At 38.5% G+C, this 23,830-nt stretch overlaps 3 protein-coding genes across 4 annotated transcripts; all 3 read left to right on the top strand.

Moving 5' to 3' along the window:
* The first annotated feature begins 1,356 nt into the window (after positions 1–1,356).
* Positions 1,357–3,063, top strand: LOC121800918 (outer envelope pore protein 24, chloroplastic-like). Its single transcript, XM_042200410.1, has 3 exons — positions 1,357–1,569; positions 1,823–2,182; positions 2,703–3,063. Exons 2-3 carry the CDS (start codon positions 1,841–1,843, stop codon positions 2,781–2,783), a joined length of 423 nt encoding a protein of 140 aa, XP_042056344.1. The 5' UTR covers positions 1,357–1,569; positions 1,823–1,840; the 3' UTR covers positions 2,784–3,063.
* A 4,114-nt stretch (positions 3,064–7,177) lies between these two features.
* On the top strand, positions 7,178–11,520 carry LOC121753278 (eukaryotic translation initiation factor 5B-like). Its single transcript, XM_042148523.1, has 11 exons — positions 7,178–8,048; positions 8,139–8,193; positions 8,306–8,405; positions 8,533–8,761; positions 8,993–9,046; positions 9,135–9,274; positions 9,504–10,077; positions 10,208–10,322; positions 10,402–10,451; positions 10,825–10,971; positions 11,055–11,520. Exons 1-11 carry the CDS (start codon positions 7,305–7,307, stop codon positions 11,301–11,303), a joined length of 2,457 nt encoding a protein of 818 aa, XP_042004457.1. The 5' UTR covers positions 7,178–7,304; the 3' UTR covers positions 11,304–11,520.
* Positions 11,521–14,009: 2,489 nt separating this feature from the next.
* Positions 14,010–23,824, top strand: LOC121753268 (probable serine/threonine protein kinase IRE4). 2 transcript variants are annotated; one of them, XM_042148509.1, is made up of 17 exons: positions 14,010–14,350; positions 15,504–15,595; positions 15,686–15,889; positions 16,350–17,567; positions 18,186–18,358; positions 18,432–18,675; positions 19,298–19,390; positions 19,579–19,719; positions 19,790–19,882; positions 20,235–20,424; positions 20,563–20,648; positions 21,533–21,621; positions 21,969–22,020; positions 22,115–22,171; positions 22,712–22,855; positions 22,971–23,045; positions 23,501–23,824. In XM_042148509.1, the coding sequence occupies exons 1-17, from the start codon at positions 14,038–14,040 to the stop codon at positions 23,606–23,608; spliced, it is 3,372 nt and encodes a 1,123-aa protein (XP_042004443.1). In that variant the 5' UTR covers positions 14,010–14,037; the 3' UTR covers positions 23,609–23,824. The 2 variants fall into 2 exon arrangements, with proteins under 2 accessions (XP_042004443.1, XP_042004438.1); XM_042148504.1 differs by having other exon boundaries at positions 14,011–14,350; positions 22,968–23,045.
* Positions 23,825–23,830: the final 6 nt, after the last annotated feature.

The raw sequence follows: 23,830 nt of genomic DNA, 5'->3' as shown, positions 1-23,830 counted from the left end.
CAAAGTATGTCTTCTTTTGTCCGGTCGCATGCTTGATTGACTTCACAAAGACAGGCCAGTTTGGGTATATCCCATCTGCCAAATAGTACCCCATATTATGCTGGTTGCCGTTGGCGACGAAACTGATGGCGGGACCAACGCCATTGCACTGATCGTTGAACAGGGGCGACGACTGGAGAACGTTGATGTCGTTGTTGGACCCGGCGACTCCAAAATAAGCATGCCATATCCACAACCGGTAGTCAGCTACAGCTTCAAGGATCATCGTGGGATGCTTGGCTTTGAAGCCGGTAGTGTACATCCCCTTCCAGGCGGCGGGGCAGTTCTTCCACTCCCAGTGCATACAATCTATGCTGCCCAACATCCCAGGGAACCCGTGCACCGACCCATGCATATCTATCAGCATCTGGCAGTCTTCGGGGCTCGGACTCCGAAGATACCGCTCCCCGAATATCGCTCTCACGCCCGCGCAAAAATTTTGCAGACACTCGACTGCTGTCGACTCGCCAATGTGGAGGTACTCGTCGAACATGTCGGCCGCGCCTCCATACGCCAGTTGTCTGATTGCGACAGTGCACTTCTGCAAGGGCGTGAGTCCGGGTTTGCCAGCTGCATCCTCTCTGATCCTAAAAAACAGGTATCTACTCTCTAAAGCACCCACGATGTGCAGAAACAGCGGACGATGCATCCTAAAGCGTCGCCGGAATAAGGCTTCCCCAAAACGCGGTTGCGGAGCGAAGTAGTCCGCATACAACCGAATATGTGCAGCAATGTGGTCACGGGGTACTTGAGTTCGACGATGGATCGGCCGAGGTACCGCCGCCTGCTGCCGCCGCTGCAACCTCTGTTGTAGCAGCCTCTGTATAGCACCTGAAACAGCGACCTCCAACTCATTCTCGCTATCACTTTCACTAGACATTCTAGATATACTTGAGATTATAGATGTAGAGAGAGAAACTTGTTATTAACGCAAGTGGTGCGAATGAAATAAAATTCAACGAGCCGTATATATAGAGTTTCAAAAAAAAAAAAAAAAAAAAAACGGGACGTCCGACCGGACGTCCGAGTTGAAGCCACAGTGGCGGACGTCCGCCCGCCCGTCGCCGGGATGTCCGAGGACACCCGACGTCCTCACGGGACGTCCGTATCCGACCTCCGACCTCCCAACGGCGGACGTCCCGTCGCCCTTCCCGGTGTCCGACCGGACGTCCTACCGGAGGGGCGCCATAGGAGATGCTCTAAGAAACATTCCCATTAAAAAATGTGTTCATTAAGGTAGGGCGGATCACACGCAACACTTTGACTATTAAACTAGTCATTAGTAGGAATCCTATTCCACCAAAGAGAAACATCACCTAACTGAGCCAGATGATGAAGGCGTCGTTCAAGGCTAGATACGAGCCCAACAAAGCGGCGGCCGCTTCCACCATTTCCGTCAACGCCGGCGACTTCAAGCTCCGCGCCTCCCTCACCGATGCCACCGTCGTCAACGGTCCCAGCTTGAACGGCCTAGCTATTGCCGTCTAGAAACCCGGCTTCTTCATCGTAGACTACAATGTGCCCCAAAAAGTAACCTCTAATTTCCCTACCTCGTTCATTTCGAGCTGCAAACTAATACTTTTTCGCTAATTTTAAAACTTCGTAGCTATCGCCTCAGAACTGAACTGACTAAGTAACAATCCGATGTAAATATTTTGGGCGTCAATTGGTTATATGTTTGCCTTGCTGTCACTCATCGTTGCTGTGAATGTTTCATATGAATTGATTCCGATGGAGATTTGCTCAATTTTTTTGTTGTATTTTATATTGGTTGAATTTGTAGGATATTAGGCTTCAGTTCATGAATAGTGTTAGGGTGGCAGAGAAGCCGTTGAATTTGACTTACACTCACAGCAAAGGCGACGGGCGGACCATTTTGGATGGGGCTTTGGTTATTGATTCAGGCAATAAGGTCTCTGCAAATCATGTGCTCGGCACAGGAAATACGAAGCTGAAGTATACTTATGTTCACGAAGGGCTGACAACTTTTGAGCCGAGCTATGATTTGGGGAAGAATGCGTGGGATTTTGCTGTAACGCGCAAGGTTTACGGGGATGATGTATTCAGGGCTACTTATCAAACATCTGCTAAGAATTTGGGGTTGGAGTGGAGCCGGAGTTCAAAGCAGAATGGGTCGTTCAAGGTAAAAATTAATTGTTTGGTTTGTGTATGTTGATCTTTCTGTTGAATAGGATTAGTGAGTTGATGGAATATCAAGTCTTGTGAAGTTGCATAAATTTCTTATTTCTTAGAAAAGGAGGTAAAAACAGATTACTGCTTTTATTGATCATAAATCTTAGCACTTATTTATGCAATCATATGCATATGATGCGCTCCATGTTAATGGTGAGTTGAAACGAGCTTGCATTTGCTCACTGCTCCATTAGTTGCTGAGGGAGCTTGTACGTGTTTCATAATGAAGTCATTATAAGGAGTCTGCCACGGAGTGTCTACATGCGTTCGGTTAAGATCTTGGCTTAGTAATTTCAGGTCGAGTTCTAAAAGTAAAGCCAAATTAGCTGTTTTTCTGTTTAGTTCTTTTTCCTAAGTTAGATGGAAAGGAAGTTGGACTTGCAAAATTCCATGGTTGATATTAACTCCAAACTGCACACACTATCATTTACACTGCGAAGCTATAATTCACTGAATCATAATTCGTGCAGATCATAGCATCCGTCAATTTGGCAGAGGAACGGAAAATACCAAAATTATGTGCTGAAACTACCTGGGACTTTGAGATGTGATCTCCTTACTTGTGCTGCAGGGGAGCAAGGATCTCATCGCAGATGGAGTATTATGTATTTTTAACCCTTCACTTTACATGTGAAGATCAATTCTAGGTAGGCACTGAATCAGTGTTAGATGCAATATGAATTGATGAAGTTGTGATTAATTGGAAGATTGGATTGTTGAAACTTGAAGTGCTATTTAGCAAAGCTGTCGACTGTTTGGAATGTCAATTTTGAAACTACGATTGTATCGAGTGTTTACACTCTATTATATGGTAACCACAATGTTGTCAAATAGCTGCCATATGTGCAATGGCGGTTTGAAATGAAAAAGCCATTGCCACACTTGGGTTTATGGCATTTTTTGTGGCATTTTAACTTTTTTAGTTTTATTTACCCAAAGCCCAACCCATTTATCAGCATAACCCGACCAATTTATCCACATAACCAGGCCCAAAACTTAAGTAAAAAGAGATAAGTTATAAAAAATCTGAATACAAACACTAAATCTTCTTCTTCTCTCACCCGAAATCAAACCCACCACCACCTATCGCCGGCCTGGCGCTGATGCCCTCCAACACTCCCTGCCTTCTACTATCCTCATTAGCAATCCCAATTCCTACCCAACCCAACTTCAATCAACTTTTTAAATAAAATATTTATTTCTCACTCGTCCACATATAAACCCTCACCCAGTTTACTAAATTTTTAGTTCTATCAATGACCCCAACTCAACCCCATTAAATATCTTCTTTTTCATATGTTTTAATCAATGTAAATTTTATAATTTATTCAAATATATAAAAACGCATATTAAAACTATATAAACTATTTTATATTTCAAATTTATAATAATTGAATAAAATAAATTAGTAATTAAAAGTAATAAAAAAATCAAAAATTAATTTAGTGCAAAATGTTCGAGATTAAAAGTACAATACCAAAACATATACTCCAATAAATCAAGTAACAAAATAAATCAATAATTAAAAAGTAATAAAACAAAATTAAAAAATATTTCAATTTTCAACCAATAAAAAGTAGACATGTGTACATGCCACCCAATTTTTCTACGAGGAGGCAGGGTGATACTGAAAGTTGAGGGTGGGTTGGATTAATTTCATTTACAATTGATTTTATTTATGACTATTTTGTCTTATATGGGTGACCCTCTTTCCATGGTTACCGATGGAGGTGGTCTTCGCCCAAAACTGTCAGCCCACTCCAACACAGCTGTATCCCTGTTGAGGATGAAGATGACTATGTTGATGGGAATGATGACTAGTGAGGATGATTTTAATTTAGATATTATTATTATTATTATTATTATTATTATTATTATTATTATTATTATTATTGCGGCGGCTTATATTTTGTTGAATGAAAGACTTAAATTATTAGTCATATTATCCAATTACTCGTGGCCTATGCTTTGATAATTTTTTTTTTTTAAGAGTTTAGATTTTACATTTTTATTATTTTTTATTTTTTGAATTATATATATTAATAGTATTTTTATTTATTAATTGTTATATGCCACAATACCTATACGCCATATATCATATCGGTTTTTGGACAGACCACCATGAGCCGCCATATGTATTTGACAACATTGATATGGTATGCAAATGTAACCCATAGGATAAAACATGATTTAGACAGTAAGATGGTTTCTCTCTCACCAATCGTAGTGATTTAAGGTATCGTTATTGCATTTTATGTTTAGGAAGACATTTGTTTTGGTAAATATGTGAGTTCTTAAGTTCTAATATTTCATCAATGTATACAACTCACTATTAATGAAAAAATTCATCATTAATCCATAATCATTAACTTAACAATTAACACGGTGTGTCTTTTTTCCATTCAAATCTTTTCTTCTTCCGTCCTAACCTAGGTGAGGTGTTTCTATTTAGACATCTGAGTTTGGACAATGATGTTTTAGTGAATGAAATTGTAGATAATAAAGCATAAGAAAAAGAAAAGTAAAAAGAAAAAATAAGAATAAAGTGAAAAATATAAAAATGATAAATTAGAAGATAGAAGTAAATTATCATTAAAATGATAAATATCTCACGTAGATTTGGATATCCCAAAAAAGAATATACCTCATAGATGGAGGAAGATGTACGATTATTATAAAAAAATCATTTAATCTACTAATATTGTTAATTTACTACTCCATGTTTTAACATAAATCGGTGCACTAATGAAAACAATTCCTCCTTGTCAAAATGGATTGCTAATTATTTCCACCCTTAGGGGACGCCTTTATTAGGGCACCCGCAACGCTGTGTCGTTGCGGTTCCTATGCCGTTCCGGCGGAACGGTTCCGCGGCGGCACGCGTTGCAGGCCTCGTTCCGTCGCCATTCCGTTCCCATGCCGTTCCCATACCGTGCCGCGTTTCGTTCCGGAGGAACGCGGAACGAAACGTTCCGCCACGCGCCGAGGCGACGTGGCGGCCTCCCATTCAACGCGTGAAGCCCACTCGCTGCCCCGCGAGTGGGCTTCGTCCCGGTGACGCAATAATTCAATTTTTTTTTTAAAAAAATTGAATTTAATAAAAAAAAAAAATTTTGCAACGGTAATGTGACCGTTTTTTTATATCCGTTTTGTATATTTTTTTTTATTTACTCTATAAATACTCCTATTTCATACTCATTTCAATCACAAGCACACATCTATTCCTCTCTATTTCCACCCAATTTTCATCTCAAATCAACTCTGCTTTCCTTCTCCCAAATTTAATCAAACTAATGGATCCTTTTGAACAAATGCGTCAAATATTGCAACAATCACTTGAAGAAGATCGACGACGGGAGGCCGAAGAAGCCGCGCCGCCCCAACGACGCTCCCGTACGTACATCCATCGTAACCGGGAGGAAGCCGCTGCAAGGTTAGTACGCGACTACTTCTGCGATAACCCGGTTTGGGGAGATACGTACTTCCGTCGCCGTTTCCGCATGGGGAAACCTTTATTTCTCCACATCGCGAATACTTTGGCAGCCCGGGAAGAGTTCTTCCAGGAAGGGTACGACGCGGTTGGCCGTCCCAGCCACACGACGCTGCAGAAATGTACTGCAGCAATCCGCCAGCTTGCGACTGGACAAACGGCCGACATGTTCGACGAATACCTCCACATCGGAGACAGCACTGGGCGAATGTGCTTGCTCAAATTCTGCAAAGGCGTCCGGGCAGCCTTCACCGACGAATTTCTCCGGAGGCCAAGCACGACCGATTGTCAGTTCCTGCTCGACCTTCACGAAACAGTGCACGGATTCCCCGAGATGCTCGGCAGCGTCGATTGCATGCACTGGCAATGGAAGAATTGCCCGGTGGCGTGGAAGGGGTCCTACTCGAGCGGCCACAAAGGCACCCACCCAACCGTTATACTTGAGGCCGTTGCCGACTACCGCCTTTGGATCTGGCACGCGTACTTCCGGGTCCCCGGGTCGAACAACGACGTAAACGTGCTCCACCAGTCCGACCTCTTGACCGAAGTTTTGGATGGTAAAGCGCCGTCCATCAACTTCGTCGCCAACAACCGGCTTTATAAAATGGGGTACTATCTCGCCGATGACATCTACCCGAAGTGGCCTACCTTCGTGAAGACGTGCAGTGGGTCTGCGAACCCAAAGCAGGCTCTTTTTGCGCAGAAGCAGGAGGCTGCTCGCAAGGATGTGGAGAGGGCGTTCGGGGTTCTCCAAGCGCGCTTCAACATCATCAAAGCCCCGGCTCGTACGTGGTTCATGGAAAACATGGTCGACATCATGTATACGTGCATAATCTTGCACAACATGATTGTCCAAGACGAAGGACCCGAGGCGGGAAATTGGTTCGACGACGAATCCCCGGAAGCTCAACCGCAAGTAGTCCGCCTCGAAGTGGAGCGCATCCGTCTATACAAGAACGGTTATCTATTCGTGCAAGGACACTCGACTCTAGTGCCCACAAGGTGTACTTTTGGGCAAATTTTGGCAGATGAAATTATTAAAATTGTGTACTTTTATTTTTTTAGGATTTTAATTGTGTGCTTTTTATTTTTTTAGGATTTTAATTGTGTGTTTTTTATTTTTTTAAGTTTAAGTTGTAAATTTTTTTTAATGTTGTGTTTTTTTTAATAAAGTGTGTTTGTTTTTTAATAAAGTGTGTTTTTTTAATTGAATTTAGTTGGAAATAAAAAAAATGAAATTGAATGAATAGTAATTTAAGGAACGGTTAAAGAACGGAGGGTTGCAGGTTCCGTTCCTTAATTAAGGAATGGAGTAAAAAAGTACAGTGGGGCCCTCAAATAGTGATTTAAGGAACGGTATAGGAACGGTATAGGAACAGCGTTGTGGATGGCCTTATCATACTATAACAGAAGGGCAAATAGCAATAAGATAAAACAACTTGAATTATTCACGGCAAAAGTTTCCAACATTTGGCGCCTAAACCCTATATTCCCCAATTTATCTACGCTTTCCAGATCCCCATTCACTCCATCCTTAAATTTCCCCTTCAAATTCCAATCATCGAATCTAGATTGCCGGAAAATGGACAGCGACGACGATTATCAGACATTTTCACCCCCAAAGGTGCAATCTCCGCAACTCCAATTGCGGAGGCTGAAGCGCTTGAAGAAATCCGACGCCAAACCCCTAGAGGATCCGTTGTTTGACCCGAATGAGGATCCGATTTTGTTTGACCACGTAGATTTCGCCAAGCTGGAAGCACTGGAGAATGATTCGGAGCCACAAGTTGCCAACGAGTCAATTTCAACTGAAGATGCAGATTTATCTCAGGAGTCACTGTCTCAAGGCGCCGGAAAGGAAGTCCAGGATCCGATTTTGTTTTCCCACGTCGATTTCGCCAAGCTGGAAGCACTGGAGAATGATTCGGAGCCACAACTTGCCGACGAGTCAATTTCAACTGAGGAGGCAAACTTATCCCAGGAGTCACCGTCTCAAGGCGTTGGAAATGGGCTAGGGATTGGTGTGGAGGTGAAGAAAGCTAAGAGGGTTTTGGAGTTTGATGATGATGTGGTTGGTGGAAGTCCGATGAGAGAAGACGGTGAGAATCTTGAGCTGGAAAAGAAGGAAATCATTGGAGAAGAGGGCCTGTTAGAGGAGAACGAAGGGAAAAAGAAAAAGAAGAGGAGAGAGAACAGCGATGAAGGTGATGAATTGAAGATCAAATCGTGGGGTTCTAAGAAAGAGAGAGATGTGTTGCCTAAAAAAAGCAAAAGGGCAGAAGAGAGAGATGAGTTGCCCAAAAAAAACAAAAGGACAGAGGAGAAGGTTTGTTACAATTTAGCATTCTCGAATCATCTAATTTTGGTGTGATATGCTTGTTGACCCATAGTTGGATACTGAATTGCTGTTTTGCAGGAGAGGAAAGAGTATCTAAAGGAACTTCATGCTGAATCTCAGAGATTGTTACGAGGTTTTGGTTTAATTTTAGTATTTTAATAGGTGGCTGATGTTTTAATTTATTAGTTATTACTATCTCTCAGGCATGACTGATAGTGTTTGTTGGTCATGGTTTTTCTGTCTAGAAACCAGTGATGCATCGTTTAAACCTATACCAGCGGTGCACAAGCCTATATCATCAGTTCTAGAGAAAATCCGGAAGAGAAAGCTTGAAATTTCAAAAAAGTGGGTAGATATCACTCTCATCCCCATTCTATAAGAATAGAGGAGTATTATTTTTACCCGCATTCCCAAATATGTGATGGTTTTGATCAGGCTTTATAAATTTATGTGAACTTTTGTTTGGTGGAAGGTCTATGATTTCAAATGACAGCAATCATGGTTTCGAGCGAAGCATCAGGCCTAGAGACAAACTGATGGACCTTGATGTACCGAATGAAGACAGATCGGAAGAAAATGCAACCATACCAGTAGAAAAGAAGGCGAATGATTCACTTGAAGAACAGAGTAGTTTGACCGGTTCTAATGTGGATGAAGATGATGGTAAACCGACAATACATGAAAATGCTCAAAATGAAGTGGTAAGTCTGATTTATGATGGACTTCATTTTGATTCATTTGAAATCTATTTCACTTAACAGTTCGTAGGTGCTTATGTTGTGCCGTTCTATCTATCTTTGGTGCAAGTGAGTGAACTATTGATTTAGCATGTGAAAGATGTGTTGAGAATCGTTCTGTACTTTGAAGAATTGACCAGCAGTTTGATCAGTTATTTGCTGATTAATTAATGCTTCCTACCATTTTAACTGCAGCCTGCAAATGAAGAGCCTACTCCTGCACCCCGAGCACCAGTGGATGATACTCAGGTTATCTTCATTTTTTTTCACAGAAATTGCTGAATTTGGTGGTTTGTGGCTGTAAGTTCTCCAATTTACAAAATTGAGATGTCTACAGGATCTTTTTGATGATTCAGAACCACTGGGTACTACAAATGTACAGAATGATGAGAAGCCAAATAATCTTTTGGATGAAGATTTTGCTCCATCTTTACAGGCTATGAACTTGAAGTTCGATTCTGTCCCCATGGATGATAGGTTAGTTGAATTTGAGGCATTGTTTTGTTTGCTCGGTTACTTCTGGCTTTCGTAAACTATTTGGTTGCTGTAAATAGAACCTTTTTCCACAAAAAGAAAAGCCGATACACTTGGCTTTGCTGGTCCTAGTGATATTCTATTAGCATCAACTTTTGTTCAGCTCAATGATTACTATTTTCTCCTAACACTGTCTTAAAATATAAAATGACCTCTTTATTTGATTTCTCAGCTCTTCAGACGAAGAGGACAACGACAAAGAAAATTCAGACCCTCATCCTCGTGTAGTTGATGACAACTCTTCTCCAAATGGCGATCCTGTAAAAAATTTCATTGATGAGGAAGCTGAGGAAGAGGATGATAGTGACAATGATCTTAATCGTTTCCCAGAGAATGAAGGTGATGATATTGATGATTTGGAGGAACTTAATGCTATGATAGCCACTGAGTATGAAGAAAGGCTCACTGATAAAGAAAGGCGCAATGAGCTCCATCAGAAGTGGCTTGAGCAACAAGATGCAGCAGGAACTGATAATCTCATACAGAGATTGAAATGTGGCCCAGTAGTAAGAGATACATTGTTGTCAGACGACGAGCCTGAAACTGATGAGGATGATGAAAAAGATGAAGAAATTGACGATGAAGCTGAAGAAGGCTCTTTGCAAAAGGAATCTGGCAGAGTAAATATTAAAATGGCTAAGCAGATAATCCTAAATTTGTATCCTGATAAAGAAGATGCTTATGTATCTGATGGTGATGAAGATGATGACATGCAGAGGAAGCGTGCACAGTGCCTCATCAGAAAGGCAAGCTTTTATAAGTTATTTATATTCTTGTCGATGAATCTTTAGGTTCATAACAATATGTGCTATTGCACGTGTTGTTTTTTGCTCTAGTTGTTGAGTTGTTGCTAAGCTTTATATTTAACTCGAGCAGGAAGAGAGAGCTACAATAGCATCACCAGCTGCTGATGCAAGTTCCAGGGAAGTATTTGGTCTTATCAAGAAACTGAATATTTCCTCTGACAACAAGAGGAAACCAAAAGCTTTGTGTAAGACATCTTCTTGTAGTGTATTAGTACTATATATTTCTTTTGCATCTCGTCACTAATTGCTGATGATAATTTGCAGCCGTCTTTGATTCGATCCTTAAAGGGGGAAGTAGTGGTCTGTCTGCTAAGGTAACACCTACACATGTTATCTTTTATGTTAAAGCAATGATAAAAGTTACAGTTCTTATCTGCAACCATAGTCATCCTTCTGATTGCAACTTCTTCAGAAATTTATTTGCTCATACTGTAGCTTCATAAATCTTCTTTGAGAGGTGAGTAACAAATGGTCTTGGGCAAAGAGTGATTGCTCTATTATTGTATTCTGCTTATTGTTGTTTTCTTGAGTTCAAGATGCAAAGTCATTCTTACCATTAGACAATTGTTTGAGTTTCCCAGCATCTTTCTTTCTGTCATTTATCTTTTGTCTGTAATATGATGCATTACTAGAAAATAAATGCGGAGCCCGAGAAAATAAACTATCCGTTCTGATTGTTAACTTCAGTCATCTTTTGTTGGACGAGCATCAAACCATCATATTCCATCATCTCATAAGCAAGGGTCAGCAACAGTTCGACCATTCATTTTCGGAAGGGATGACAGCAATAGCCGGAGTTCCATATCAGTATCTGAGGACTCATCGAATGCAGAGGTAATATGTCATGATAGTTTAGAGAACAGACAAATGCTTAAGCTACTATTTTTGGCTAAAACATCAAGTGTTTTAACCTGCAGGTACCTCAAGAAATCCGACCAACCAGGAACATAACTGCCAAATACAGCAACTCACAGACCAAAGTTAGATCTCAAACCACAGATGGTGGTGTAGAATCAATATCAACAAGCACTTCTCTGCTCGAGATTTTGAAACGATCTTCATCAAAGCCTAAAGTCTGTAACTATGAGACTCCAGTCGACTTCACAAAGAGTATCTTTGGATTTAAGGTTCCTAAAAAGACAACAAGAGTACAAGGAAGAGGCTAGCTCCTGTGGTGAGACTGATTTTCTTCCTACGTGATTATATTCATTGATCACAAAATAGTTATCGTATGTGACCACTTCGTTTCTTGGAGTTAGAAGTATACCAGTTTGAAGCATTTGTTAAATTTGTAATTTAATTTGTTATAAACTAAAGGCCCATTTTGGTCCTTAACATATTGCGATTTTTTTATTTTGGTCATAAACATTATCTTTTGAATTATTGGGTCCCTCATAAATAAAAAACGGGTCACATTTGGTCAATTTTGGACAGTTCCGTCAAAAGTTTGACGGAAACCCTAAACCCAAACCTTCCTCACCACCTTTGCCACGGCGTCCACCTCCCATCATCCCTCAGCCTCACCCCCTTCTTACATCATCTCCTACACCACCTCCGCCACGGCGTCCACCTTCCTCGCCTCGTTCAACTCAGCAATCAATCTCCCGTAGACGCCTTCCGGTCTTGCCGCATCCACGATTTGAAAGGAGGAGGTGGAACTGCGGCGGGGGAGGCAGCTGTAGCGGAGGGTGCCTGGACGACGGCGAGGGCGAGGGCGAGGACGAGGGGGAGGTGGTCGAGGGTGAGGGAGGAGGCGAGACGATGAATTGGCCAATTTTCGAAAGAGTCAGAAATAGATAATTGCAGGTGCCGCAATCGGGGGTGTATTCGATCGATTTCATCTCTGGCAAAATTAGCGACAACGACGCCTTCCGGTGTTTCCGCAGCCACGATTTGAGAGGAGGAGGTGGAACTGCGGCGGGGGGAGGCAGTCGTAGCGAAGGGTGCCTGGACGAGGGCGAGGGGGAGGTGGTCGAGGGTGAGGGAGAGGGAGTGGAGGCGAGACGACGACTTGATGGTGAGCAGCAGCGGCAGAACACTGGGAGTTGGAAGCCGGCATGTTTCCGTCAATTTTTGAATTTCCGTCCAAATTTGGAATTTCCGTCAAATTTTTTACGGAACCGTCCAAAATGGACCAAATGTGACCCGTTTTTATTTGTGATGGACCGAATAATTCAAAAGATAATATTTTGGACCAAAATTAAAAAATCGCAATATGTTAAGGACTAAAATGAGTCTTTAGTATTTGTTATACAAAGTGAATGTTATCTTTAGGTTAGTGTTTTTCTTAAAGAACTTGTGGGTATTTATGGTCATTGTACTTAGGCCCAACCTCAAAGCCCAAGTGTAATTATTCCAAAGGCCCAACTGGCTTGGCCATCCCAAACCAGTTTGGTGTGACACGTGTCCTGCCCGCCCGACCCGCGATTCGGCCTCCCAAATCATATTTTGTGATATTGAGATGTCCAACGTCTGACTGACTCATCAATTACTAATTTGCTACTTTTATATTGTTTCCACTTTAATACTACTACTAGTAAACAACTTGTTATGGTGGAGATATCTGAATCACATTCTAATAAAACTAAAGTATGAAAGAAAATAAAAAATACAATTAACTTGCCACACGTGTGTACTGTACACCATGTGGAGTAATAATCATGCAAATTTTTCAATAATTATAGACCACCTTTTTTTCTGGTAGGCGGCCGAGTCAAATTGTTCATGATGTTCCCACTAATTTTTTTCTTTTTGTTCAACATATTACCTAATTAAATTACTTACAAAGTAAACCCTTTATTATAATTTTCCGTAGTCAAATCTCACCATTAATGCGTTAGTGCGCCGAGTAAAAACTCAATAGCCAAAAGGAAAAGAATGCAAAATTAATTAGTTATGGTCAATTCAATAACTCATGTAGTCATGTTGTCCCAAGATTCAACCCACGCGTGAACACTGACACATACTATATCACACAAACATAATAAATAATAGTAATAATAATTAATAATATTATTGTGAAATTTATAATTATATTTTTGATACGTAATTCTACTTTTGTACAAACTCGTACTTGTAAATGTGATATGCTCAAATTTATCGAGATTGTGAAATTCCAATGTTAAACATTGGCTATAAAATGCAAAGTCGTATTTTAGGGATACATATTAGCGAATGCATCTTTACTAGGAGTATATGAATAATCCACCTTAAGGGTCATGCATTTATGTTAACATATTGCAATTTGATGAAACATAAATCACATCGTTCAACACATGTTCGACTCTCGCGATTATGCAGAACCGCATCTGAACCAGTAAAGCAAGTGGTGATTATGGTTTTTGTCGACATTTTTTCCCCGATTTTTCAATGATTTTTCTTTAACTTTTTGCAATTCCCTCAAATTATTAGCTAAAATCGACAATTAATTTGGAATCGGAAGTTGACAAATAGATTCAATTTGTTGGTTCGATTTAGTCCATAGGAAACAATTACGTTTCAAAAAATAAAATCGTCGATCTAATTCCAATTTAACTATGCATCTCTAATTCTAGATGAATATATCAAATTAGCAAAACATTTCATTTTCTTGGATACATAATTACATTTTATTTATTGAAAATCAATACTAGTAAATGCTGATATTTTCACAATTAACCTAAATATCTCCCCATTTAATTAAGATCAAAATAATTAGTGGCTGGTATAATCTTGAAACAGTCCAGGTCTCCTACTAAAATGCACATCTACTTAATTACCATAAAAAATAAAATAATATTTAATAATAATAATGACAATAATAATTATGTGATTAACTTTTGTTAATCTGTAGGATTTAATTTAATCAAATTCCAAACCACTGTAGACTTATCGTTGTATGAACTTGTTTTGAAAGTTCAAATGAGTTGGCCCTTTCGCGCACTCCAAATCATATTTCTTCTTCTTCATCATCAAATACTCTTTCTCTCTCCTCAGTTAGACATGGCGGAACGGAGCCGAAACGACGGCGCTTCGTCGTCGCTCTCCGATGTGGGGATTCCGACCGGATTGAACCGGATCAAGACTCGAAGAGTGACCCCGAATTCAGCGGATGAGGATTCCGACCAGTTTAACGAGTCGCCGAGCAGTGGGTTTTCGACGGCGGCAGCTCATGTGAAGCAGAAGCTCAAGGCTTTGGGTAAAGGACACGTCAAATTCGGTCGTTCTAGAGAAGGTATTTTGTTGCTGTTATTGGAAATTGGAAAGAATGGTTATGCTTTATTTAGGATTCTCTACCTGTTCAATTTTTTTTTTGGTTTGGGATGAAATGGGATTATAGGGCTTTTGGTGCTATCTAGTATATTAAGGTAAGAATTGTTTATTGATTGATTATTGGTTCCTGAGGAGGTTAAATTTGATCAAACCAGCTAAAGAACACTTATTCTGATGAGGGCTTTGCTGTTGGATTCATGACTGTGAGTGTGCAACTAACCTCTATTGGTTGGATGGTCATGATAAATGTTGTATTTATTATTGAGAATTCAGATATGCTGGAAAATTTATAAAATAAATGGTCATTGTTTACCTTTTTTTGATTATGACAAACTTGCCAACTTGGAAATGAAACGTTGGTACTCTTCTTCTCCTCTCTCCGTTTTAAAGAAATAGAGGTTCAACTGATTCGAAGTTATGAGCTTTTGGAGTGGTTGGGTTGATGACGTGTCAGAACCATGCTTAGGGGGTGACCTATAAGTATCTGAAGTAGCAGAGTATATGAGTAATCTATGGGTGTTATTTGGCAATCATGCCTTACCCTCCCTTAGATAAGTTTTATTCAGGACTTGGGCACTTTGCCGGCATCCTTTCGAAAAGGGAAAGTAAGAATATATGGAAAAGGAGGAGAATACATAGAATAAAGACAAAATGGAGATAGCAATGGCGATAGCGTTTCTCGTGCAATGAATGACCCTCACTGCCTCTCCCAAAGTTTTCTAAACATTTATAGCAAAATTCATGTTGTATAATGGAATATCTTATTTCAGCTTCCCATGTAATGAGATTTTCCCTTTTGATACTTGATTGAATGTTGAAGTTTTATTAAATTATCGCTTCTGGAATCATTCAGAATTGAAGACAGTGCAACAATAAATTGGTATGAAACTCTTGCAAATAGGTCTTTCACCCCAACATATATTTGTTTCTATATACACCAATTTACAGATTTAATGACTAGTAAGAGTATCTCCATTCATCCATTGACAGATGCATGTACATCTGTACCTATGCTTTTTATCTAATTGTTACGTTTTATTCGGATATCTTATTACTGGGTTATTCATTACTTGGAAAGTAGTGCAATTGAATTTACAAAATTGTTTACGAGGCAGGATTCCGCAAAGGAAGAAAGATAGCTCGGTGGTTTTCTTCATCCCTTTTTAAGGACTCTGATCAACCTGTGGTTGATGCCACAAGGAATAAGGTCATACTCTTTTGCATTGCATCTCATTTTTCAGTGCTTAAGTGTTTCTTTACATTCTCTATAATTTATTTTATCTAACTAACATGACAGAGTAGTAAGTTGGAGTTCAACATGCCTAGTAAGGAGGATCCTAGAAGAAAACTGCGTAAGACATGGATAAACCAAACTGGGGATTTACCAAATGCCACAACTGCTAAAGTGCCAAAATGTATAAAGAGTTTTTCTCATGAATTGGGACCGAAAGGTGGAGTTCAGTCCCCTAATCCTAGGGCTCACAGCTTTAATGATTTGAAGGTATTAATGACATTTATTGCACGATTATTTGGTTTTGGTGGTTGCATAAAGACAATGTAAAAAATATTTTTCTTAAATTAATTAATATTATTATATGTTTTCAAGTAGTCCCTCCATCCCAGAGAGTTTGTCTCACTTTGACCGGGCTTGAGTTTTAAGAAATGTAGTGAAAAGTGGGTTGAACAATTTAGTGGAATGTGGATCCTACTTTTATATATTAGTTTTATAATAAAATGTGAATAGGAATGAGTTTGTGGAATATGGAGTCCATTACCAAAAATGGTAAAAAAGTGAAATGGGACAATCTATGTGGGACGGACCGAAATGAAAAAATGGGACAAACTATCTGGGACGGAGGGAGTATAATATACTGAAGAATCTTCAGAAAACCAATTTTCTTTAGGAACCAGCATGAGCTTCTTTTTGTTGTTTTGTAACTTCCCTACACCATGGCATTTAGGAGCTCCTGGGATCACTTCGTTCAAGATTCGATGCTACTAAGAAAGTCATGAATATTGAGCTTGGTTCTTTTTCACGGGAGGTGCTGGAAATTTTACAGAAAGTGGAGATCTTAACACCAGATGAATATAAAATGGCAGAAGAACTTTTTGTTCTTGCGCAACAATGCATTGACATGACATCCTTAGATTTCCGTACAAAATGTGAAAAAATTGTTCAAGATTTGACTGCAAAAAGACAGACATGCCAATTTGAGTTGCTGAAATTGCTGTTCACTCGCATCTTGTTCATAATGACAAGGTGCACAAGGTTGCTGCACTTTGAGAAGGATAGTTGGCCTGCGAATGAGCAATCAATCGGCAAGTTCAGAGAATGTTTAGAAAGGGTCCCTTCTGTTGACATGAACTGGGTTGTAAATAAGGGATTTGCAGAGTCTGAAATGAGTGATGATTTGCGACCCAAAGATCATGCCAACCAGTTGCCCACAAAAGAGCATACACTGGATACTACTTCTGAGATTGAGATAACAACTAAGGAACCATCAGACAAGTATGATCCAGAAGTGATAAAAGGTAGCATGTTAGTTCAACAAAAAATTTCTCAAAATACATGTGCTGATATATTTGATGGCGAGCATACGGATGGCATGTTTCAGATAGAATCCGTGAACATGGAGAAAGGCAATTGCTCAGATGAGTCAAATTTAGTGATTTGCCGGATATGTGAAGAACTGGTTCCTGCCACTCATTTGGAGCCACATTCTTTTATCTGTGCTTTTGCAGATAAATGCGTTTCTAAGCATTCAGATGTGAATGAACATCTCCTGAAAATCGCTGAGTTACTCGAACACCTGTTAGAGTTACGCAATTCAAGCAATCATGAAACATGTGTAAACCCGGAGGTCTTGAGGGTGAGGACTACTAATTCTGCAGTAACCACAGAAGGTTACTCGCCAAAGGGAAGTGAGAGTCGAAGTAGGGGAATGGATGGACTGTTAGAGGATCTCCATGAGATGGACACTGCCTGCATTGAAGATTCTCAAATTGCAAACTTGGTAAACTTAAAGAGTCACTTGCTAAATAAGGTAAACCAGTATGGATCACCATCCTCTAATGGAAGCATGACATCTACATCATCTGCAAATAGTCCCCGGGCTGGAAATCTCGACGTCTTGTGGTTAGATCAAAATAATCTGTCAGAGCAGGAGGACATGCAACAGGTTTGTCGTTAAAGATCCATGATACATTGACAGAGTAAACATCTATTGTTACATACTAGGCCCTTTTCTTTGATACATCAGATGGACCTATGATATTTCCGTGAAATTGTTGTCATTTGTAGTATTGTGATGGTGATCTTTATTATATGTTCTCTATCTAGAATTAGATGATGGATTACCACAATCAAATTTGTAAAATACTCATCATCTTCTCCATGTAAAAGTACTTTATCATTTAAAACTGGGTAAACAATTCTTGACATTGATGGGATCCTCATCGTAGAATAAAATGTCCTATATTTGCCTGGAAATTTTGATTTCTGGATATGGCGCAGAGCCATTCCTACTTAAAGTATCACAATTTACTGAAAATTGACTAGAACTGGATTTGGTTGACCTCCCTGAAACTTTTATAATATGGTTTATGATGTAAAGCTGGCATAGTAAGCTGTCTTTGCACAGTGTTATCAGCTGATTCCTTTTTTTGTTATATGTATGCAGTGTTTATTTTGAGGAGACTGTTAATCACAATATCTGCAAATCACTCATGGATTTTCTTTTTCACTTTCTATTGAAAACTTAGCATGTGTTGCTTAAACTCCCAAGTTTTATTTGCAGATAAATGACCTTGCTGACATTGCACGCTGCGCGGCAGAGATTAATATTTCAGAAGTAGGATCCCATGAGTTTTTAATAGCTTGTATGCATGACCTGCAAGAGCTTTTGCAACATAGCAAGTATGCTGCTCTTTTAGTGGATACATTTGGTGGCCGGATTGAAAGCCTTTTGAGGTATAAGGACCAGAAACTATAAAGAAATATGCATATGAAGCCTTACTGAAGCTACCTAATCTCTGATATGCAGAGAGAAATGTATATTTGCTTGCAATCAAGTGGACATAACTGATGATACCGGACGTCCAGAAAGTGCCAGATCTTTGCTTGATAGTGCATCTCAGAGTAGTACAACATCAACTCCTTCACATCCTGCACATAAAGATCGTACAAGTATTGATGACTTTGATATTATTAAACCAATCAGCAGAGGAGCCTACGGGAAAGTTTTTCTGGCTAGGAAGCGTACAACAGGTGACCTATTTGCAATTAAGGTATGATTTTCAGTGATGAAATTTTACTACTATGCTTGAAGACTAGTTAATAATATTGACTTGGCATATTGTGACCCAAAATGAAAGAGGACATTGCAATTTGATTTGTTCCTTTGACCCTGATTCATTGTTGGGAGAATAGTGTAACTTTTTAAGAGATTCTTACAGAATTTTTTTGTTCAAACAACTTGAAAATTGTTGGATTTACAGGTGTCTGTCTGATGACGTATTCATATTGATAATGCCACACATCATGAAGATAGTATGAAAATATGAAATTACTGAAATCGGCCAAATTAGATGGGTTGAACTGTTCTGAGTATGCATGTCTACATGTCTCCCTTTCTGTGGTGATGGTCTTCTAGAAAATTACTAAAATAATTTAAATGATTGTAAAGTTGTTGACCATAGTCATTTGGTCCTTATATGTTTACCTCACCAAGCAAGTTTTTCAAATGTAAGTGAAATTATACATTTGAATTGTGCAGAAGATGAACAAATATTTGTTTGTTGACAATTATATGGTGATTCATCTTGCGAGATATTATCTGGCCTTATCTTTTTTTGTTTTTCCTGCTAGATATTCTGTTTTTGTGGTTGATTTGATTTGTTAATGATACAGGTGCTGAAGAAAATAGATATGCTGAGGAAGAATGATATTGATCGCATATTGGCCGAGCGTAACATATTGATCACAGTGCGAAACCCATTCGTGGTAATTTCTGTTGATAATTTAGTCCACCTAAATCTGCTTTATTTCGAAAATTTGAACATGATGGTAATGTTGATCCACAATATGAAATATTAGGAGGGTGCCTCGGATTAAAATATCATCACAAACTGGTTCATTTAAAAGTTTTATGCTTGGTGCTGTGTAACAGAACAAATGTGATTTTCTTGCAGGTTAGATTTTTTTACTCATTTACCAGTAGAGATAACCTTTATTTGGTCATGGAATATCTCAACGGCGGAGATTTATATTCTATGCTGAAAAAACTTGTTTGCCTTGAAGAAGCTGTTGCTCGTACCTACCTTGCGGAATTGGTAAATTTAGAAATCATTTACATATATAAGCTCTTTAAATTGTATTGTAAATATGCTTTGGCATTTTCAGGTGCTTGCCTTGGAATATCTTCATTCTCTTGGGATAGTGCATCGTGATCTAAAACCAGACAACATACTTATAGCCCATGATGGGCATATCAAGGTATTGCCTACAATATTGTATATGGCTCTGTTGTCAAGAAATCAGTTGTGTACAAGTAGCATAGATCTACAAATGTGTAAGAGTTGATAGTCTTTGTACCTACACCCACTTATATTTAAAGCATCAATTGGTCTATAGTACAGATTTTTGCTCCCATATTGAAAATGTTGGATAATGAAAGTAAAAGATTGTGTGCTTAAATGAGTTTGAGAAATTACCTTATTTTAGGCATTCACATCAAAATCTACCATTGATAGAGATTACACTTGGCAGTTGGCACTCGTGAGTTAAGACAATGACCATTTTTTCTCATGATGACTTACGACTACTAATCCTTACAAAATTTGATCAGCTTACCGACTTTGGATTGTCAAAAATTGGTCTTATGAATTGCACCACTGAACTACCCACGCAAGATACAGAAAAAAATGATGCTTTAGATTCAAATGATCACATGGATGCCGACATAGTGGACAGTCACCATTCAGCTGTTGGCACCCCGGATTACTTGGCTCCTGAAATTCTTCTTGGAACAGAACATGGTTAGACAGCTATCTGATCCTTAATTTTATTAAGCACATGGTTAATATTTATCACTTTTTCTGTTTGTCTAACACAAAAGAATTTGGGAAGAGAAATTTGTTTCGGGTTGCTTATAATATCTTCTCGACACACTACAGGTTATGCTGCAGATTGGTGGTCAGTGGGAATTATATTATTTGAATTAATAACTGGAGTCCCACCCTTTAATGCTGATCACCCGGAGGTATTTGTTAAAGTTTTGTTCACAAAGATCATTTACATGCTAAGCTCTTGTATTAAATTGGCAGTCTATACATTTCATGTAGAAATGAATAAATTCCGGTGGTGATCATTTTTTTCAGCCACATTTTGATAAATGCATGTTGATTTAAACAATATTTAGAGGTTGTAATATTTTGCATAAATCTTTAATTTTTCCTCACAATTAACCACTACATTATTATTATCCCTTGGGAGAGTCAAGTTTTCAAAAGGGCCATGGTATAGTGCAGTTAAATTTGGATTTTTACTGTCTGATCTCTGATGTCATCATTATTAATATTTTCAGAGTTCATGTTTATCATCCTATTAGAAATAAATTTCAGGAGCTTTTTGCGGAGAGTAAATTTTATAATTCAAGTATTACAACTTACGTTCAGCCAATATGTCTAGCTTATACCTTTGGATTGAATTCACTTATAAGCAAGAATAACTCAACTGCCTGCCGGCATATGATATCCTCAACATTGATTGATCACAATCTTGTCGCATTTTTGTTGTCGATCAAACTAAAGCATACTAAAATTTTCTAAGGGAAGTATTAAAGTGTACTTACGCATTCCAAGGACATAACAAAGTTTGTGACAATAGAAGATGACCCTAAGTTCTCTTGGTGGAAGTTACAACAAAGCATTGAGATGTACTATAAATATTGATTTGGTTCTGCATTGACTATCAATCTGTTTTCTTATTTGTTTCTATTGCTCAGGACTTGTTATTTTTACTGCGTTAATTGTGCTATTGCTAAATGATTATTCTGGTAACCTTTTTGTTGATAAGTTTATCTAAATGTTTTATTTGTTAATCAAAGAGTTACCTTCTAATCATTTTCCTTTTTTGGTATGACAGAATATTTTTTACAACATTCTTAGCAGAAAAATCCCCTGGCCATCAATTCCAAGTGATATGTCTTATGAGGCCCAAGATCTGATTGACAGGTTGGCAAACGCGCGTAAACAGAAAAAACATCAAATTAGTGCCTTTTCGGACTCTTAGATTGCAGACTTTGAGTATCTTGTGTTCGAATAGCAACCTGGCAAACTTCTATATAGTGTGATAATTCTATTATTACTAAAAGCTTTTATGGAAAAATACACAGGTTGTAACAATACCTGAAATATTTTTTTACTAATCACTGTTTTATGAACCATATAGAAAAAATAAGATTTTTTTTTCACGTTTTAACTTTTTAATTAACTCCTTCAAAGTAATAGACCTGGCTTATACTTTCTGTTCTTTTTGGTATGCATAGCTGAATCGTGTATTTGTAAATGAACCTTCACAGGCTTCTTGTTCATGATCCAAATGAGCGACTTGGGGCAAGGGGGGCATCAGAGGTTGCTTATTTTTAATTGTATACTATGTTACTGGTAATAGAAAGAGGTGCAATTCCACACTGAACTGTCAGTTATTTTTTCTATTTCAATTCAGGTGAAAGCACATTCCTTCTTTGCTGGAGTGGACTGGGATAACCTTACCTTACAAAAGGTGTGTATGCAAAACAAAAATCAATAACACTGTTTATGCATATTCTTGTCGTGCATATTGCACGTTCCATTGGTGAAAGGTGAAATTCCTTAATTGTCTCTAGACAAGCAACACTGTGTTTGTCAACAAATGATAATAATATTTGCTTTGCTATCCAATTCCCCTATAAAAAATATAATTTTAGATTCATGGTTCAAACATATCTACTTTATTGATTTATATCAAGCGACATAAAGAAACTAATGTTTCATAGAAGAATATTTTTTGTGCAAGACCTTACCCCAGATGAGCATGGCCTACCATATGGAATCCTTGCTATGTGTAGGCGGTATTCAGATTTTTAATCCACTGTCCACTTTAGTGTAGGTCTAAATTGGCTAGACGCTCGATACAGTTGTGCAGAATAGAATAAAAAGAGACGTGTATTGGGAAAATGCAGTGTGTTATACTACATTATGTTTACTTGACAAGAGAATACAGAGTTAATAAATACATAACTGTCTTTTCTGATGGTGAATTTGGTGATTGATGTTTCTCAAGGCTGCATTTGTACCACAACCAGAGCGTATGGATGATACGAGTTACTTTGTATCACGATATAATTCAACTGGAATGGAGATTGATGAAACTTCTGTGGACTCTGATTCCGATTGCTCTGAAATGCACACAAATTCCAAATTAGAGGTGGACTATATTGCTCATAATTTATTTTTAGCATCTTATCCAGATGCTGGAGGAATATATTGCCCAGCTGTCAATGTTGACATATGAAAGATTTTGGTTTCTTTTGCTTCAGAAGATGGATGAATGCGGAGATCTAGCAGAGTTTGATTCTTCACCTCTTGATCTATCATTGATAAATTTCTCTTTCAAGGTATGTCACTTTCTATCTTGCTAAATCTGCATCCTCTTCTGGATTTAGTATGTTCAATTTGAAGCATATTCCATTGCTCAAGTTCTGGATTAGATATAATACAAGTTTCACAGCTAACTATTACTGACTAAGGTTTGTGGCTCAGTTTGATTTTGGGTGTTGATTAATAATTATTGAACCTGAATTCAAATTTATTCAAAGTGCTACTGAATTAACTGATAGAAGCTCAGGTTCATAACCAATTTGTATTTTATCAATTCAATCTAGATAACTATGTGCATATTATGTACATTGTTGGCTGGTCAAAAGAATGCAAAGTTGCAATTACTATTTAGCAAGAATATTCATATCATCTCAGCTACAAGTTTCAGAAAACTAGGGCGTCAAACTGCTTATTTTACCTGTATTCTGGTCTGAATGCTTTCACACATTGAGTTTTTACAACTTTATTGCAGAATTTGTCGCAGCTGGCCTCAATAAATCAGGATGTACTCCTACAGAGTGGGAAGGAGTTATCAAAGTGTTCGTCCCCATGCAGAGGTTCAAAACCGCCTTCCTCTTGATTTTTCAATATGATTTGAGTCCAATTGGAAGTAGCAGATATATGTAGACAAGAAAAATTGTTGTCAGTTGAAGTAGAGAAGAGGGATGCGATGTTTAGCTAGTATTTTAGCTGTATATAGTCAATCCATTTCACATCTTTTTATTTCTGCATCCTCCCATCTCTTGTATGAAACAGATACTTACGGTTCATAATTAATCATTTTCAACTTATTTTAGAAGAT

The sequence above is a fragment of the Salvia splendens genome, chromosome 1, assembly GCF_004379255.2.
Source record: "Salvia splendens isolate huo1 chromosome 1, SspV2, whole genome shotgun sequence".
Taxonomy (NCBI): Eukaryota; Viridiplantae; Streptophyta; class Magnoliopsida; order Lamiales; family Lamiaceae; genus Salvia; species Salvia splendens.
The sequence above is the reverse complement of the archived record's forward strand: the minus strand, read 5'-3'. Positions and strand labels throughout refer to the sequence as shown.

What these genes read in the sequence shown, in the direction of transcription:
- LOC121800918 (XM_042200410.1), top strand. Translation starts at nt 1,841, where the DNA reads ATGAATAGTGTTAGGGTGGCAGAGAAGCCGTTGAATTTGACTTACACT. An exon ending in AGCAGAATGGGTCGTTCAAG is followed by an intron (nt 2,183 to 2,702) that starts GTAAAAATTAAT and finishes TAATTCGTGCAG; the next exon opens with ATCATAGCATCCGTCAATTT.
- LOC121753278 (XM_042148523.1), top strand. Translation starts at nt 7,305, where the DNA reads ATGGACAGCGACGACGATTATCAGACATTTTCACCCCCAAAGGTGCAA. An exon ending in ACAAAAGGACAGAGGAGAAG is followed by an intron (nt 8,049 to 8,138) that starts GTTTGTTACAAT and finishes GCTGTTTTGCAG; the next exon opens with GAGAGGAAAGAGTATCTAAA. An exon ending in AAGCTTGAAATTTCAAAAAA is followed by an intron (nt 8,406 to 8,532) that starts GTGGGTAGATAT and finishes GTTTGGTGGAAG; the next exon opens with GTCTATGATTTCAAATGACA.
- LOC121753268 (XM_042148504.1), top strand. Translation starts at nt 14,038, where the DNA reads ATGAGTTGGCCCTTTCGCGCACTCCAAATCATATTTCTTCTTCTTCAT. An exon ending in CAGTGCGAAACCCATTCGTG is followed by an intron (nt 19,391 to 19,578) that starts GTAATTTCTGTT and finishes ATTTTCTTGCAG; the next exon opens with GTTAGATTTTTTTACTCATT. An exon ending in TGATAAATTTCTCTTTCAAG is followed by an intron (nt 23,046 to 23,500) that starts GTATGTCACTTT and finishes ACTTTATTGCAG; the next exon opens with AATTTGTCGCAGCTGGCCTC.